Raw genomic sequence first — 19,461 nt, 5'->3', positions numbered from 1 at the left:
AAGGTATAATTTGTCAAGAATTGCAATATTACTGTTATCATTTGAACAGACAACCTATTAGAACTTCGGCAGTAGTGACGTGAATTCCATTGTCAGTGTTGGTACATACAGACTGCGGCTAATGCAAGCAGAATGTGTTCCACATACATGCAATGAATGATGACTTGCATTTTTCAGTTGCTGAATAAAAATCTGTGTTTACTTTTTGAACTAGTGAGAATTGCTTTGTTAAATAATCGAGAACCGTAATGAAATCGTGCATAAATGGGAATGCAATGTTCATGAAATGTAGGGTATAGATAATAGCAAAAATAAAACAGTTTAAACATTGCAAATTAATACATCAGTCGTTGGGGTCTGTCTTACTTCACAGACAATTTTGGTGACGACGTACTCTGTTTAATTCCTCATTTGTTTGTTTGCACCACAATAGCCGCACACAATATATTTAGCAGGAAATACAATTAAACATAATTGGAAACAAACTAAGAATCATGCCAAGTCCTACATACATTTTAATTGATTTTAAATGTTGTTTTATATACAGTTCGTATATTAAATAACTATTAAAAACAGTTAAAAAACCATTAATTCATATTTTTTTAAAGCACGAAATTCTGGATTAGAAACGTTTTTTCTCTCATTTCAAATTCATTTCACAGATTGCCATCTCATTCGAACCCTTCATGATTGCGCGCACAGTTCCTGATATTTCTTTCTGGGTCCAGATATCCTAGCAAAATCTGACCATCGTCACTTGAAGAGTGCTGGATTTTCTGGATTATGGGGAATATTGCTACGTTTGTAAATTTGTTCCAGTTAGATTCCGTGACATACCCGAAATACTGATAGAAACACTGCAATCGTTGGTTTTTGTAAATGTGGCACCTGATAATTATGTTTCTCTTTTTTAGGTGCTGGAATCTTGTCATGCATACCCGAAGGCCGTTGAAGTGATGGCTAATGCATATGAACACATTACAACAACATACAGATGGAAAAAGGCTATCCCTGAAGACTCCTTCAAGGTAATAAATAAACACAAATCCTGATTCAAAGGTGGACAGTGAAGTGAAACCTGCTGATCTCTGGTTGATTTAATACAGTTGCTAACTACTGCAATTCTGCTTGCTGAATTACAGTCACCGTTTTAAAGCATGTCAGCAGCAAATCCGCATTCTGTAATTTCACCATTGATGGAGTTAACACATCTAACTGAAATATGCTCTTTTTCTTAATCTAAATGCAATTTTCTATATCAGAACGTAATTATTCATAATGTTTGATAAACCTATTTCTTTCTGGCCTGGTCTTCAAGTTTGTTAGAATTAGGGGTCTTTAGTTGGCACAGGTAGGTCCTTGTGACAAATAGGGACCCTCTGCTTTAGTCAGAGTAAGGGGGTTACACTCCTAGAATAACCCCTGCTCACCTCCTTGGTAGCTTGGCACGAGCAGACAGGCGTATCACAGAGGCAGTGTGTAAAGCATTTGTGAACACATACACTAATCAAGTGACAACACTAAACATGGACACCACACAAGGTTTTATATAAAAAATAAGTATACTTTATATAGAGTTACCACAAGACCAATAAACAACAAAAATAATCCACAATACTATTAGATTTCAAGAGTTCTGGTTAAAAAGGCTTTAATCAATGTTCAGTGCGAGTCGGTAGCCCTGTCTGGCTACAGCGTTGTTGAAATAACACGGAGTCTAACAAATCCAGCGGACAGCATCGGTCCGGGCCTACTCAAATGTCGACAGACTCAGTCACAGTACCTTTTACTTGATGCAGCGGCACGGATGTGCGAGCCGGTTCCGGGGTTCGTCGTGGTGCAGAAAAGAAAGCGTTGCATGACGCGTTGTCCTTCGATGTGGTGCAAGCAGCGGCCCGGTGACGGAGTCGGTGGGTCCAAGGCTTGCCTTGCAGGGTGAGGCGGTGCTTCGTTGCGGTGCTTGCAGCTTGTGGTGCGCCGACAGAGTCGGAGTTAGGGAGCTGGCATCGATCCGTCCGGACAGCCGTGCGAGTCGGGCGGATGTCGCGAAGCGTGTAAGGTGGTGCCCAACTCCGGTGCGTTCCCAGGACTCGAAGTCAGCAGCAGTGACTGCGTCTGTCAGACTAGTGCGAGTCGGTGTAGTGAGGTGTTGCATGTCGCGATGTCCACCAGCCGCGGTGCAGGCAACGGCTGGGTGACGGCGTCGGGATGGAGTCGGTGAGCTCAGAGCTTGCGTTGTTCGAGGCGGACGTTGGTCGATGTGGTGCCTAACGGACACCGGGCCAGTCATGAGAGTCGGTCACAGCTACCTGCCTCTGTAGCCACTGAAACAGCGTTTCCAGCAGCAATCCACAAAGGCTGGTGAAGTCTACTGGTCCTGAGACTTTGGTCAGGGGGCAAGCTCTCTTCCAAGCCCTTGGAGAACTTTCACAAGTAGAAAGTAAAGTACACAAAGTTCTTTCTCCTCTCTTTGGCAGTCAGGCAACCACTGCAGGCCAATCCCCCAAGCAGCACTTCAGCTTGGGAATAGTCTCTCCTCAGTTTCTTCAGGTTCCTCTCCTCAGCAAAGGTTTCTTCTTGTAGTCCAAGAGTGATCTGATTTCATGGGATCAGGGTCCCAATAGTTATACCCCAAAATTCTTTGTTCTCTGAGGGGAGAGGGGCCTGTACCCAGTCCAAACCAGTTCTGAAGCACTCTGTTTACCTGACTTCTCCTTTCCTTTCACAGTACAAGGCAGGAACATCAGACGCCCCACAGGAGGTGGAGCTAGCATTGTGGAAGGCAAGTACAGTCCTGGAGCACTTTGTTGGCAGTCTTCCTTCTCTTCTTTCAGTGTGCAGGGCAGAGACATCAGACGCTCCACAGGGGGTGGAGCTGGCATTGTAGAGGGAAGTCCCAGCCCCATTCAGGTCCCAGGTGCAACTCCTCCCTCCCATCTAGATGCAGATCTCTCTATTCACCACTGGGCTGCCCCAGCCTGTCTCCTGGAATACCCCAGCCCTGTCACTCACAAACCCATACAAAGGAATACACAAGCTAGCAGAGGCAGGCTTGAAAGGTTAGGCAAGCAAATACCTACTTCCTAAAAGTGGTATTTGCAAACACAGAATATTAAAATAAACTTCACTAAAAGATGTATTTTATTATTCTGAGTCCAGGCATACTAAACTCGAATTTCTACCATGTACTGTGAGTCAGTTAGGATTATAAAATGTAATAATTCTAACAGCCCATTCTGGCCTATAGAGAACGGGTAGCCTTGCAATAGTGAAATACGAAAATGGCTGTAATTCACTATTAGGACATGCCACACACATCAGGGCTTGTCCTACCGTATACTTACAATGCACCCCGCCCTTGGGCCTACCATAGGGGTGACTTATATGAAGAAAAGGGAAGGTTTAGGGACTGGCACGTGGGTGCACTTGTCCAGTCAGCATGACAGTACCAGACTGCATGCATGCTCTGCAATGGCAGACCTTAGACACATTTTACAAGGCCGCAACCAGTGCTGCAAGCCCACTAGCAGCATTTGGATTTACACGCCTTATGCACACTCAGTGCACTGTACCAGGGTCTGACAAGTAAACCAAATAGTCAATCATGGAATCACTAATTAATACATACATTTACAGTAGGTAGCACTTGCTTTGTGGCACTGGACAGCAGTGGCACAGTGCCCAAAGCATCTAACACCATCAAAAACACATGAGGCAACAGCAAAAATGGAAGGGAGACCCACGCCAATGGTGCCAGGTCTAACAAAGTTTAATAAATTAACTAGCATCTGGGTTTTTGAATTGCTTTAAAGCCTGGGAAAATCAGAACAGCTTACTCTGGCGTCATTGAGGTAAAATTAAAATCACTAGAATGATATTTAAAACTATGTTGATGATTAAAATAAAAAAACAGAGTTTATACAAACACAACTCGTTTAAATAATTCAGGTCATCAGAGGTCAACAAAATTTACAATACCCTGTAAACATTTTGATATTCCAGTTCACAAAAAGATACTTTGATCAAATAGCCAATGTGTGTTCACTGGTGTCAGAATTTCCAAGAACGTTTTAATACCTAAACAGATCAGTGCCTTTAGTGGTTTTAACATGTTTGTTAAAATATTCCTATTTAGGTATGGCAGAGACAACTGGCAAACCCTATACAATCCATACAGAGAGAATGAGGCTGAAGGTCTCACACTCAGCCCTTCATGGTTGTATGTGTAATTCACATTTTGATCATGTCACATTCACCGCCCTTTGGTTGATTGTTGTTAAACATCCTTTTTTGAGTATTTCCTTCGCTGTGGCCATTTCATTGGCACAGTAGGTGTTTGAGACACAGCCAAATGTGTCCCCACTGTTTCATTATGCTGTGTAGGTGAAGGGTAAAGTTAATTATTTGAGACAGAGCTCTGCCTTCCATGCAATAACTACATATTGTAGTTGAGGTGGCACATCATGATTACCTTGAAATTGTTGGGGCACATCTCAACATCATTGCAATAACTATGGGTGTTCTTGTTCATTTACTCTTCTGCATCAGAAACAGTACTGTGGCTTGTATTGATCGGGGGAAATATTTCCATGAAGCTACAGAACTGCTTTGGCTCTTTAGCCAACTTCCATCAGAAGGTGGCTCCATGGAAGTTCTGCACTACATCAGCCATGTTTGAAGCCTTGGTGAACATGTGCAGCTACAAGGATGTACCAGATGATGACAGAATGTCAGCGGATGTAACAAGCCTGAGTCAACCCTACATGGTCAACAACCATAATGTTGGAGTCTGCAAGCATAGAAAGCTCTGGAAGGCAAAAACACCCTGCACAGGGTGCAACATTAACCATTCATCCATTTGGGTGTCAAATTGAATAATGAGCTGCATCTTTGCTGAAGGCTGCTTGACATGGATCTGCTTGATGGAACCGCAAGGAAAATACTCCCTACTAGGATATCTTGGTGCAGAGACACTGAAGCCCGTCGTTAACTAGCCACAGTTAACCCTGGTTGTATCTATCTCTAACCAGATGCAGCATCCTGTCAGACTAGCAATAGGAACCAAGCTGACACAGATTACAGAATGTGGGAGACACTGGGTCAGACAACTGGAGGCTAGTCCCAAAGCTCATATGCGGCCAGCGGTGATGATTGAACCGCCACCGCGCCACAGACTACCCTTTCCAAGAAATAACAGCCCTGATGAGTCACATCTCCTTCACGGTGTGACGAAACACGTGTCGGCTGGCTACTATCATATTTACTGATCCAGATTGACTCATAAATCTTCTCCACATACGAAAACCTGGTGTTTGACCTTCATTTCATCCTCATGAACTTTGTTTCTAATTGTTGAGTCCTGACAACAGGGCCGATTACCTCATAAGCGTGAGCACAGGATCTGTTTCTCTGCAAAACATTTTAATGACTACCACTGTGGGCTAAGGGTACAAAGCAGCAAAAGGTTGATCGCAGTGAAATCAGTGTTTTTGCACTCTGGCCACTGTACAACCCTCATCTTCATTTTAGGTGTAAAATGGCCATTAGGTTGAATATGCAGAATCGTACCGCATTAATATCAAGGAGGAAGAATTTTGTTTGTGAATTCCTCAGGCTGAAAATATAGCGATGAAGCCTGGGAAGACCTCAACCATTCAACAGTCAGTGTTTCAATAAGAAAAAGCTGGCATTTAGGGAATGGTTTTGGTGGAGCATGCAATGATCCCCTAGCTTGATCCCCCTAATTCAGAGAGCCTGCAATCATAAGGCTGAAGTTGCCCCTCAGGAACTGTTTCTTCTGTGTGAATGGATATCACCATCTTTTGAGAATCAGTGTCTGGTCAACGGTATGCAACCACTGTTGTTATCCCAAATATTTTGTAAATTGCATAATAAGTAGGAATGAGAAAGATACCACTGTCATATCTCCATCTTCAGACTGACAACAAGTCAAAGTGTACTCTACAGGTTGGAAAGATATTTCTGACAAAGTATGTTTTGTGCATAGAAACCTGAAAGTTTGTGGTAGTAAAGCATGTAATTTTTTTTGTCACGTTCTTTGTAACAGCAAAACAGCTTCATACATTTGGTCCAAAATTCCTTGTAACGGCTGAGGTCAAGAGCTTGAAATTTATGAAGATTACTGGCCCTTCGGAAACCACGAGGTACCAATGGCTTGCAGATATCTAAACTGCACAGCTGATATATCCCAACATTTCAGGCAAACATAATGGAATGTCATTGGAGAAGCCAATGTCAAAAGTCACACACCCCAAAACCTACTTTGATGTATGTTATCACCTTATCATTCATAATGTAATAAAACCTGGCAAGATGGAACCCCCATTCCTCACTTTCGAGCTGTTGGTGCTGCCCTGAAGATGTTGCTCATGTATCTGCTGGATGGCAATGAACACTTCATGTTTCATTGAACATTCAACAGTCTATTGGCAACACTAAGCTATGGTTGGCAAACTGCACAGTAAGACCTGCGCATATATCATCGCCAGCAAAGGACTATCCCATAGGGCAGCCAAATTGAGCTACCTACTAGCATTCGTTGCATTGATCTAGTACGCATGGAATGGATTTTCTGCCTGTTTCACCATATATTGCAACAGGAGTGTGAAGTTCCTTCACCTGGCATGCCAAAGCATGCACTTGTTAGGACCAAAACACTTCCACCATAGCCAAATACATTTGTGAGAAGTTCTTTGCCCACCATAGTCAGCCAGCCGGATATTTTGAGAGTCACCTCATCAGATTAGTGCTGGAACTGATTGAAGTGAAAAATAAAAGACCAATACCACATTCCCCACATGGCGATATCCATATGACACTGTTTCAAGTGACCCTTAGCACAGTAGTACTTACCCTGCAACTTCACTTTGAGCAATGCCTCTTTGCTTTCTCCATGGGAGGAACCATGGTTGCAAAATTATATCTGCTTGAGGGTTAGTTCTGATGGCAGCTGCAATGAGTCACACAACAAGTATATAAAGGATCTCAGTCATCAGTTTGAAATGGTGCATGAGCTAACCACTGGAGCTGCTTCCAAAATTACAGAATAAAATAAGGTCCAAACTGAAGAGCAAAAGCAAGATTGTGTAGGATTATGACCTCTGTTTTGTGCCATAGACATACTGTTTTACATATAGGTGTTCATGATTAGCTGAAAGGGTGGAACCAAGGTGGTACTAGTAGTCAATCCAGACACCCTCTTAAAGGACTCCGACTGGGCAGGCCATTCTGTGACTCTCATTCCTCCAGTTCCAATCTTGAACTCTTTAACATTCTACCATGGTGTTGTTAACACTTCTGGGTATGGGCAAGCCCATAACGGTTTCCAGTGCAGATATTAGTTTGCCTGTCACCAGAAGCAAGAGAAGATCTTTAGGAAGAGGCACCACAGAACAACATATTTATTCACCCACTCTAACACACATGTCAATGTCAGATGCTTTTCTTTTGAGTGCATTCAGAGATGACCTACTCGATCCCCAGGCCAAACCCGCCTCACAAACAGCTGCAGTGGAGCTACACCAGGTCACCTAATGTTAATGTTAATGTTAAAATACTTCTAAAGCGCAACATTCATCCTAGATAGGATATCACGGCACTGGGATTGCTAGAGTAGACAGTGGGCTAGTACATGAGTCAAAAGGAATTAATCGGGTTTTGGAAAAAGTATGGTTTTCAGTTTTTTTCTGAAAGTGAAGTGGCAATCCGTGAGTCTAAGATCAGTGGGCAGATCGTTCCAGCTGTTTGCGGCCAGATGGGAGAAAGCCCGCCCTCCCATCCTGGCTCTCTTTACTCGAGTGGTGGCCGCTCTTGTTGTGAATTGAGAGCAAAGATTCCGGTTGGGTGCATAGAACTTGATCCTGTTTTTTAGGATGTTGGGGCCGGTGTTATGTAGTGCCCTATGTGATATGCATAACATTTTGAAAGATTTGGAAGCCAATGTAGGTCTCTCAGACAGCTCTTGGCTGGGTCATATTTTTTCCTGTTGCAGATTGCTTTTGCTGCAGCATTCTGAACTAGTTGCAGTTTTGTAAATAGGTAGTCTGCCATGCCTACAAATAGGGAATTCCCATAGTCCAGCCTGCTTATCAGCAGTGATTGGACTAGAATCTTTCTACATTCAGTGGGGATCCATGGGAAAACTCATTTAACATCTTTAACAAGGCAAAGCTTTTGCCTCAGATTGTTGACACGTGGTTTTTCAACTCAGGTTTGTAAAGCTTGACTAATCACCCACCAGGTTATCCAGGCACTGGGTTCTTGCTAGGATGAGTCAAGGAGCCAGGTCTTGAGTCCTTTTCTGAATTGAGAGAGAGAGGATGCTATTTGGAGCGTGCAGGGGGAGGTTGTTCCAGGACTTGGCTGCGAAGTGGGAGTATGAGCACCTCCACTGTTGCTTTGGGGATGCGGGGAGTGCAAGCAAGGGCAAGGGAGGGGGAGCGCAGGTGTCTGGAGGGTTGGAAGAAAGTCAGGTGCTTGTTGACGTATGCTGATCCTTGATCACGTAGGGCCCTGTGGGCGTGCAAATAATAAACTTAATAAAAATTCCACAAAAAGACTTAGAAACAAGATTGCTTGCTCTTTGCCATCAAATCTTCTAGGATACATTGCTGCCCCAGACTGACTTAGGTATGCCTAAAGATTAACGGGCGCCCTGGGAAGCTCAGGGAGGGATTCTAATAATAGATTGGCTCCGTTCTATTAAAGATCTGGCATAAAAACAGCTTTACCATCGTGGCTGTACAGAACATAGTTTGGAAGGTATATAGTTAACAACTGTGAATGTTTCACTCACAGAGTGTCACTGCTCTTGTTCTAGTTTTGTGGGCAAAACAAGTTTCTGAAGGGTGTGGGTGGAAGGGGGGTCTCTTATAGATGTGCTTATATGGGGCTGCTTACCACAATCTCCAGGAAATGTCATCTTGCCATGACTCTGTGCAGGTAGGACGGGTTGGAGCTGGCAACTACATAGAATATATGTGATCTGAATGTTATAGCTAGAGCAGGCCTGTGAGAAAGCAAAGAGGCTGGTTCAGAGTTTGGTGGAGAGGGTGGCAAAGGCAACAGAGTACCTTCTCCACCAAACTGCAGGTCTGCCCACCTGATTTACAAATGGACGAGAGTTGAGAATTTAGATTATAGCGACTACTCTGTTTCCATCACGGACATATCCTCCTGATGGACAGATAGAGTGACCAATAGAGTGACCTGCTGGACTTGCTCCGTTGCGGTCGCTCCCACACGCTCCCTTCCTCAGCCCCTTCTCTGCCTGCACCCCTCCTCCAGCTAAATTGGATTGCCTGCCTCGGCGACATCGCCTGCAATCTCAAAGCGCTGCAACGCGGACATAGCGCCTGGTATCGTAATCTGCCTTCGCATTTTAGCCAAGTTGCCTGTATTAGTATTTAAATTAATTGCGCTGCACTGCTGTGTAATTTCATCGATTTGAAAAGCATTTTTGTCTTTGTGCCCCAGTTTTGCTTCCTGCCATTTGGTTGTTTGTTGTCTCGTGGCCCCTGTCTCCTCCCCGATCCCGCCTCCCAGCTGACCCGCCCACGCTCCGCCCCCTTCACTCTACATTTAGGACAGATGGACCTACGCGCAGCGTCCACGCGCAGCGGTCGCGCCGAATGTGCGCCAAAGGTAAGCCCGTCTACACCCATCCGCGCCTGGACCGCGCCCAGCGCCAGACCCCCTGGCCCCCGCAAAACCCAATCCTCCCGCATCTCTTACGACGCCTCTACCCACACAGCCCTGAACCCCGGTCGACGACCAACCTGCTACCAAGCCACACCTGGCCTCGCCCATGGAACCTTCTCCTGCAATTCCTGCAAGTTTGCCTGCATTAGGACCCTCACCAAACCCACCAACATCAAACAGACTCCTGACACCAACCAACTGAAATGTATCCTTCTCAACACCCGCTCAGTCCACAGTCACGCCACTCAACTTTGGGATTTACTCGACACTACTTCACCGGACGTCGCCTTCCTCACAGAAACCTGGATGAACGCCTCTTCAACACCCGACATCGCCATAGCCATCCCCGACGGCTACAAGATTATTCGTAAGGACCGCACCAACCAAATAGGAGGAGGCATTGCCATTGTTCATAAGAACACCATTCGCATATCGACCAGGTCCGACGTCAACCTCGCATCCGCCGAACACCTCCACTTCCAGATCCACATCGACCCCAAGACCACACTCAGAGGAACCCTCATCTACAGACCACCAGGTCCCCGCACACAATTCAGTGAAGACATCACAGACTTCATCAGCCCACACGCCCTCCCCTCCGAAGACTACATTCTACTTGGCGACCTCAACTTCCACCTGGAAAAGAACAACAACAACAACAGTACCACCCTATTGGACAACCTCGCAAATCTTGGACTCAAACAACTTGTCAACACCCCCACCCACTGTGCAGGACACACGCTTGACCCAATCTTTACATCCAGCAAATACATCTCCCTCAACCACGCCACAGCTCTCCATTGGACAGACCACAGATGCGTGTACTTCAACTACAAAAAGACTATGTCCCACAACTACCCTCAACAAATCCCCCGCAGAAACTGGAACAAAATCACCACTAACCAGCTTTTCACATCGCTCCACCAATACCCTCCTACCTACTCTTCAGACCCAAACCAAGCAGCTACCAACCTTGCACAATGGATCACCCGCAGCACTGACAAATTAGCACCACTGAAAAGCAACCCTACCAAATTAAACATCAAGAAAGCCCCCTGGTTTAACGATGAACTAAAAAAATCCAAGAAGACATGCCGCACCCTCGAGAAAACCTGGAAAAGAAACCCATCCACCGAAAACCTAGCCACTTTCAAAAACGCCACCCGTAAACACCATCAACTAATACGCTCCACTAAGAAAACAGCATTCAAAGATCGACTCGACAAAAACGCCCACAGCAGTAAGGAACTGTTCAACATAGTAAAAGAATTCACCAACCCTTCAGCCGGCACCAATGACATCACTCCCTCCCAGTACCTCTGCAACTCCCTAGCTTCATTCTTCCACAAGAAAATCGCCGACATACACAACAGCTTCACAATACAGCCGGGTGACAAGTCCACCCCACCCACCTCAGAACCTAATCCCCCTCCTAACAACCTTTGTACCTGGAAACCAGTCACCACTGAAGACACCATCCGCCTGATGAACTCCATCCACTCAGGATCGCCAACCGACCCATGTCCCCACCACATCTTCAACAAAGCAGACTCCATCATCGCTCCCCACCTTCGCGACATCATCAATAGTTCCTTCAACTCTGCTACCTTCCCGGAAAGCTGGAAACACGCCAAACTCAGCGCCCTCTTGAAGAAACCCACAGCAGACCCCACTGAACTTAAAAACTACCAACCTATCTCGCTCCTCCCATTCCCTGCCACAGTCATCGAGAAAGCTGTCAACAGTCAACTCGCCGCCTTCCTCGAATCCAACAAATCCCTCGACATATCGCATTCCGGATTCCGTGCCAAACACAGCACCGAGACCGCCCTCATCGCAGCTACAGACGACATCCGCAAACTATTAGACAATGGAGAAACAGTCGCCCTCATCCTACTTGACCTCTCCGCAGCTTTCGACACAGTCCGTCATAGCACCCTTATACACCGCCTCAGAAACATCGGAATTCAAGGAAAAGCACCGGACTGGATCATCTCATTCCTCGCCGGAAGAACCCAGAGAGTCCGCCTCCCCCCTTTTAGATCAAAGGCCACCGGCGTACCACAAGGATCTTCACTCAGTCCCACACTCTTCAACGTATACATGAGCCCCCTCGCATCCATCGTTCGCAAACACAACCTCAACATCATCTCCTACCCAGATGACACCCAGCTGATCCTCTCCCTCACCAAAGACTCAAACACCGCCAAAACCAATCTACAAGAAGGAATGAAAGAAGTGGCCGAATGGATGAGGAACAGTTGCCTTAAACTGAACTCGGACAAAACGGAAGTCCTCCTATTAGGATCATCCCCCTCCGCTTGGGATGACTCATGGTGGCCACCGGCTCTGGGAAACGCCCCCAAACCTACGGACCACTCACATAATCTGGGTTTCATCCTAGACTCCTACCTATCGATGACCAGACAAGTCAACGCAGTCTCCTCCTCATGCTTCAACATCCTATGTATGCTCTGAAAGATCTTCCGATGGATCCCCACCGAAACAAGAAAAACAGTCACTCACACACTGGTCACTAGCAGACTAGATTACGGAAGTACCCTTTATGCCAGAACCACCACCAAGCTACAGAAAAAGCTCCAACGTATCCAAAATGCATCAGCCAGATTCATTCTAGACGTCCCCCGCAGAGCTCACATCTCCAATCATCTAAAAGACCTCCACTTGCTCCCCGTCAGCAAAAGAATAACGTTCCGTCTCCTCACCCACCCACACAAAGCACTATACGATCTAGGACCCGAATGCCTCAACACACGCCTCTCCTTCTACACCCCCACCTGCAATCTCCGCTTGTCCAACCAAGCCCTCGCCGCAATACCACGCATCCACAGATCCTCCATGGGGAAGAAGATCCTTCTTCTATCTTGCTGCCAAAACCTGGAACTCCCTCCCCACCCACCTCCGACTTACTCAAAAGCACCTCTCCTTCAGAAAACAACTCAAAACCTGGCTATTTGATAAGTAACTCCCCACCTCCCTCAAGCGCCTTGAGACCCTATGGGTGTGTAGTGCGCTATATAAATTCCAAACTTGAACTTGAGCTATAGAGTAAGGGCTGTCAGAGGTTGGCCATGTGCTGCCTGCCCAATTTAGAGTGGGCGGAAACATGGCCAGTTTAAAATGTTCAAACCGCCACCCAAAATGTGACAGTAAGCAAAAGTAAACGTAAAAATTTTCAATGACCCCCATAACATGGAAGGATACTTCCATGGTGAAGGAGGTCATTGCTCTATTTATTTTCAAAAACAAAATCCCACTTTGGGATTTTGGTTTGAAAAGAAAAAAAAAATGAAAGTGTGCAGTGAGGCACCATCATGTTGGCGGAGCAGCACAGCACACTTTCAGTGCATTAACAGGGACCTCTGTAATGGTTCCTGTTTTGGCAGGACTCTACTAAAAGAGGGGTTTTCTTTTATAAAATAGAAAACGGAAATGAAAGTGTGCAGTGCAACGCTGTTTTGTCAACAGAGCTTTACGGCACTCTTTCCGTGCATTTACTTGCACTGCCATGATGGCGTTTTCTGTAAATGCTAGAGATGTCTGCTGGGTTGATGGGCTTCTCTAAATGTCGCAGGCAACCTACAATCTCCATGATGGGAATACAGTGCTCTGCCTCTACAACGGTCCAACAACTCTACATCGAGCCCTATGTGTCTGTTCATGGTGCTGGGTAGGCTATGTGCCCCCCCCTATCATTCTGCATCCAATTCATAGATTCAGGGTACCTGCACCTGCAGCATATCTCACTGAGTAGTGATAATAATGAATCCCAAGTTGTGGAAGAATTGGGTTGCTTGTTTTCTTGTTCAGAGGGTACCTGGCTTGACAGTTCGGGCTGGACTGTTCCTTTTGGAGCAGGACCAATGTTGAGTTGCATATGGCTTGGTCTATTCCTAGGTGGGATGGTAATCAAAAGAATGATAGGTTAGAATGCTACCCTGAGCAATTGCCAGTGGTCAGACAAGTTTCAATAATTCCTCATGTCATCTTTTAGGCGTTTGACCCTGTGTGCTTTTGCCTGTGACTTTGAATAATTCTGGTGGCTACAGTGCTTTCTTATGCTCAGTTTCTTAGTACCTTTATTTAACCACATTCAGAAATTACCCCTTTCTTTGGGTCAGTCTCAGCTAGGCTGCAGTTATGAACAACCAATGGGAGTATCTTTACTTAGATATTAGATATTTATCAAAGTATGTTCCACTGTATCCCAGTGATTCTGACTTTGCACCCTGATCTGCAGGCCCTGTGGATGATGGTCTCCTTCTTCACATCACCAGATTGATTAGTAGTCATTGGGAGGGGCACCAGCTAACGTTTTTACATCCCCCTCTAATCCTCCAGTGACACCCAGGCTTCTTAATGAATGGAGAGTGGACCCCTTTTTAGTAGGCTTAGCGAGCAGTACTCCCCCTTTGGTCCACAATCTTCCATTGAAGTGCATAATTTTGAAGGGTGTTAAAGTGGCGGTGCGTCCATTAGGGTGCTGGGGCGTTGATCCACAAGCCACCCAGGCCTGCAGCTCCCTCGGCAGCTCTGACTGAAGTAAACTGACAATGCATGTCAGTCAGCTTGACGCCGGACCGCCCACCCCCTTCAGAGTCTGAAGGGGGTGGGCGGTCCGGCATCATGCTGACTCACCTGACTGACATGCATTGTAAGGCCAGGGGGTGGCCAGGAGCAGGCAGCAGGTAGCAGACAAGTGTGCATGCTGGGTTTAGGTCAGATAATTTTTCCGACCAGCCCAGCCCAGTTATGCGCACTAGTTTTGAGTCTGGCTGGCGGCTGCCCATTAGGAGAGCGAAGGTTGATCAACGCCGCAACCCTTGGTCTCCTAATGAGCAGGAGGGCAGCAAGTATCCCTGCTAAGCCAATCCTGGCACTGCTGGAGCAGCGGCAGTATTGGCTGAGAGGGTTTGCCGCTCCAGTGACGCAGCTGTTCATGTAGAAGAAGAGGTAACGTTGAAGGCGCCAACGCGGGACCCAGGCCCATGATCAGTCAGAGGCAGACCCGGTCTTATTCTCCCATGGAACCCACCCCGCGCGTATTGCGAGCCCGAACCGCGATTGGAAATACATAGCCGTACTTGTTAAAGGTAATAAAGAGACAGTGGTAGGCAGACAGATGAGAGAGTTTGAGACAGGAATCCAAGGCAGAGACTGCCGCAGTGTGCTCTCAGTCAGGAGGCAGGAGCTCAGCGCTTCATCTCTGGCTCAAGGCACTCGCCGAGTCTGCCTCTGGAAGGTTTTACCGGGGTAGAGCTTTTATCTGTGAAGTGCATTCGGAGCTGAAGCTTCTGGCTCAGGGAAAGCAACATCAGGAATATTGAAAAGTGTATTTTCCAGTCCTCCTCCCCCGAGACCAACTCTTCAACCCAGTTCAATCTGAAGAAGTACTGTAAGGTCCACTCTTCTGGTCACTGCTGCAGCATGTGTGCGCCCTGAGGAGACAAGCACCTTTCTATTGACGTGCGGTTTAGGACAGGTTACATGTTAAGGAGACAGATACTGCCGAGCGGCTGCCAGTCTTTCAATGATAACTCACATGTGGATGTCGCACCTGGATTTCAAGACATCCCCCTATGGTTACGGAGGAGCATGTAATACTCCCACTCCCTCTGCACGGCATCCGCCTCTGCCAACTGCCACCCTCCCCACTCCACAACACACCTGCCCCCTTCTACCCTGCGTCGATTTACCAACTGCTTAGAGCAGGTGATGAACGGAACTGGTAGTCCACACAGAATTGGCAATTTCTTCTGTAATTTGACCAGGAAAAGCTTGGTCTTCAAACTTATTCCCCATTCTGTGGTGATTGTCTTGTATTAGCCGGATTTATGTACTGGGTCATCAACCAGAAGTGTAAATTCCAGCCACAATGAATCTTCATACATAAATCTGCATTAGTCATACACGGGCCTAAAATACCACTGGAGTATTCAAGAAATGTGAGAAAATACGTGCCTATAACTGAGCAGAGTCATGCACATTTTACTAACTCCAAAATCATGAAAGCCTGAATCTCCCCTGCTTAGAATGAATCCCTGGTTCGGCAGAGATGTCCACAGTGAGCAATATTATCATTGCAGCTTTTGTGTCAACTAACAGCATATCAGAGGTACTGTTTCTCAACAGTGGTAGAGTTAATTGAACCCAACCGGTCGCAAGTGTCTGTATAAGCAAGTGTTAATGCGCACACCGTCACACAACACACAGTCCACACAACACACTCTGGTTTCACTGAGTTTTAAAGAAAACATTAAGTGCACTTTAACAGCAGCAGAGTGACCTGTTGATTAGAAAACATGGGCAATGGAAGCAGGCTATGACATTTTTAATGCAGCCGAAAAGAAATATCACTATAGCTCCGTTTTTTTATACCTTTGTTTGGTTGTGGCCAGCAAAATGCCAGCCCCAAAGGGATTAAACAGGCGAATAATTACAGTTGGCACATTGTTAAAAAGAAGCAGTTTTCCTCTGCTACTGAGCGTGGTAGCCCGCCTTGTTTCTTTTCGATGACAAATGATGTGGACAAGGCTCCGAGCATCCGGATGGCCTAGTTAGGGGCTTTCTGTGCACTCATTTTGTTTAAAAGTAGTTTCACTTACTGTTGCACTGATCAATTTTGCTTGTAGAGGGGCAGACATCCTCTTTCCTTTGCTTCTGTTCCAGAGTGTCACATTGAGTGCACTCCCCACATTGCAGGTAATGAATGCCCACTGTGGGTACAAGTGCTTTCAAGTAGGAAACCTTTTAAAGATAATTAAGACAGGTAGGTGCACTTACTTTGCCACCATGCACACGACATGTTGGAAAAACAGTTTACTATGAGTGCTGCTGGCCTGCATTTGAAGAACAGAGAGCAGTTTGATAACCCATGCTAACAACATATTGGCAGAAAGATAAATGATGTATATCTCACCAGAGCAAATGCACCTGTCCACAAATCCACACAGGAAGATGGACAACATAAACACAAGGTGAAACTTAAGGACAGAACAACGATAGAGGAAGTGTAGAGGTAATGATAGAATCACCCTCCTAACTGATCTATATAAACAAAAGGATTCTATCAATGTGTGAAGGTGACTACCGGTAATATTTATTTTTTGGTGAATATCTAATATATAAGTGTGGAACTAGGCTCTCTCTTAGAATGACAAGACAATGGCACTATGTGCTTTTAAAATGTGTGAGGGGTATTTTAAAAGCACATAGGGCCCGATGTAGGTAGGCCTTTACCGATCGGTAACGGCCGAAAATACCGATTTTTGGCCCTTACCGATCGGTAAACAGCCATCGAGATGTAGGGAACCAAAAAAATTAATAATCGGAGTGAAAACCGATTCGGAATGAGTACCGAATGGGAAAGAATCCGATACGTACATACCAAAAATCGGATATGTAACGAATCGGTAACACACCGAATCGGATGCAAACACCGATTCGGTCAATGTACCGAATCGGTAGTGACACCGAATCGGAAAATAACCGATTCGGTCCATGTACCGAATCGGTAGTGACACCGAATCGGAAAATAACCGATTCGGTCCATGTACCGAATCGGTAGTGACACCGATTCGGAAAATAACCGATTCGGTCCATGTACCGAATCGGTAGATAGACCGAATCGGACATGAGCCGAATCGGAAAACATACCGATTCGTATGAATCACCGATCGGGAAATTCACTGATTCCGACAGATGGGGAGATGTAGGGAGGCACAGAAACACCGAAATCGGCTCAGAATCGGTAGAATTCACTCGGTATTTACCATGGATCACAATCAGGTGGTAACCAACTCCAACCCATATAAACAGCCCCAAAATGCATTGCAACTTGCAGGATGGCAGCTTTTTATGTCATTGCGAGGCGGCTACGGCTACAGCAGGAAGGACAGAGGGAATGGCTAAGAAATGAACAGGTCTACAGACAGAGGATAACCCTGTTCATGCTCACAGAGGCAGAGATCCTTCAGAGATACAGGCTGGACTCTGACACCATACTTGAGCTCATCAGGGATCTCAAACCATTCTTGGACCACCACACCCCAAGGGCACACGCCATCCCTGCGCACATCCAGGTGCTATGCAGCCTACACCTGCTAGCGTCTGGCAGCTATCAAAGTGGAGTTGCAGCGGCAGGAGGGGTGAGCCAGAGCAGCCTGTCAAGGTTCTTCCACACATTCCTTGACGCCATGATACACAGGATGGACCAATACATCTCTTTCCCTGCAACCCACGCAGAACTGCTACAAACTAAAGCTGACTTCTACCAGATGGCACAATTTCCCCAAATCATTGGTTGCATAGATGGCACGCACATTCCGATTTGCCCACCAGCGGACACAGAATACATATACCGCAATCGGAAGTCTACACACACCATCAACGTGCAGGTGATCTGCAATGCAAAGTGCACCATCACAGACCTGGTAGCAAAATTTCCAGGGAGTACCCATGACTCCTATATTTTCCAACAGAGCAGCATCTATGCACGGCTGATGGCTGGCGAATTTGGTGAAGGATACCTCCTAGGTGAGACACATCATCAGACCCCCATAACACATAGTAGCTAGGTGGAATACATGTATGCATGTGTGTAATGTTACCCCTTTCTCTTCCAGGCGACAGTGCATATGCCCTCCGCTCATTCATACTCACCCCCTACCTCAACCCCTCCACACCCAGCCAAAGGAGGTATAACCGGGCCCACATACGCACAAGGAATGTTGTTGAACGGACCTTTGGCATCTGGAAAAGTAGATTCAGATGCCTGCACAAGAGTGGAGGTGCAAGGCAGTATACCCCCATCACCTGCTGCAAGATCATAGCTGTATGTGCAATGTTACACAACCTTGCGGTGAAGAAGGGCACTGAGGTGGAGTTGTCTGACTACGAGGACCATGACGACGACGAAGCTGTGCCACTGACACAGCCAGCTGGGGTGTGTACGCCAAGTGATGGCAGATACAGACGTGAGGAGATTACTGAAAACTATTTCTGAGTGAGTACAGATGCAAAGACAGCTAAATGGTTGTTGTGACAAAACAATTTTTAATACTGTTGCAACACAGTTACTGCACTGATGTGCAACAAAAAAATGGTGTAATGGAAAAGAAAACAAAAGTCCGAGGTCCAGGTTGCCTCACCCGCCCTTGCAAGGATATTTCTTAGACCGCTTGGCAGCCCCACTGGGGTGTCCCTCAGCCCCCTCTGAATGACCAGCGGCATCTGCGGAGCGCCTGGTGCTCCTGCGTGGCTCAGACGCAGCGCTGGCCGGGCTGCTGCGGCTGCTGCTGTCCCCAGCATCCCCCAGGTCCAGTGCAGGATTTGTGGCAGTGTTCGAGATGATCATGGGCTCCATTGCAGTCGTGATGCGGGCCATTCCCCTTGTGAGCTCTGCCGTATTTTGACTGAGGCTGGACTCCATGTTTGCGCTGCGCTGGCAGAGTTGTGCCGTTGCCGCAGCAAGGCGGCTCATGCAGCGGTTCTGCACCCGGGCATCCCGCCTGCGCACCAGCTCCTGCTCCTCCATTCTGCCACACAACTGGGTTATGGCAGTGGTTAGTCTGCCTAAACCTGCTGCCACCTCCTTGTTTGATTCCACGAAGGCCTGAAATCCCTTTACCATTTCTCCCATCTGCAGGTTGTGCTGCAGGAGCTGGCGTTGGCAGGCCATCATGGATTTTGCCTGCTGCCTTTGTATCTTGACCATCTTTC

At 46.6% G+C, this 19,461-nt stretch overlaps 1 protein-coding gene across 1 annotated transcript in view; it reads left to right on the top strand.

Annotated features, from left to right (window-relative positions):
- Positions 1-19,461, top strand: part of ASB4 (ankyrin repeat and SOCS box containing 4) — a 318,258-nt gene that overhangs the window by 286,472 nt on the left and 12,325 nt on the right. The window contains exon 4 of the mRNA XM_086940001.1: positions 915-1,028. Within this exon, the coding sequence (XP_086796127.1) occupies positions 915-1,028 (114 nt within the window). The remainder of the gene's footprint in view (positions 1-914; positions 1,029-19,461) is intronic.

This window comes from Lissotriton vulgaris, chromosome 10 (assembly GCF_964263255.1).
Source record: "Lissotriton vulgaris chromosome 10, aLisVul1.2, whole genome shotgun sequence".
Taxonomy (NCBI): Eukaryota; Metazoa; Chordata; class Amphibia; order Caudata; family Salamandridae; genus Lissotriton; species Lissotriton vulgaris.
The sequence above is the reverse complement of the archived record's forward strand: the minus strand, read 5'-3'. Positions and strand labels throughout refer to the sequence as shown.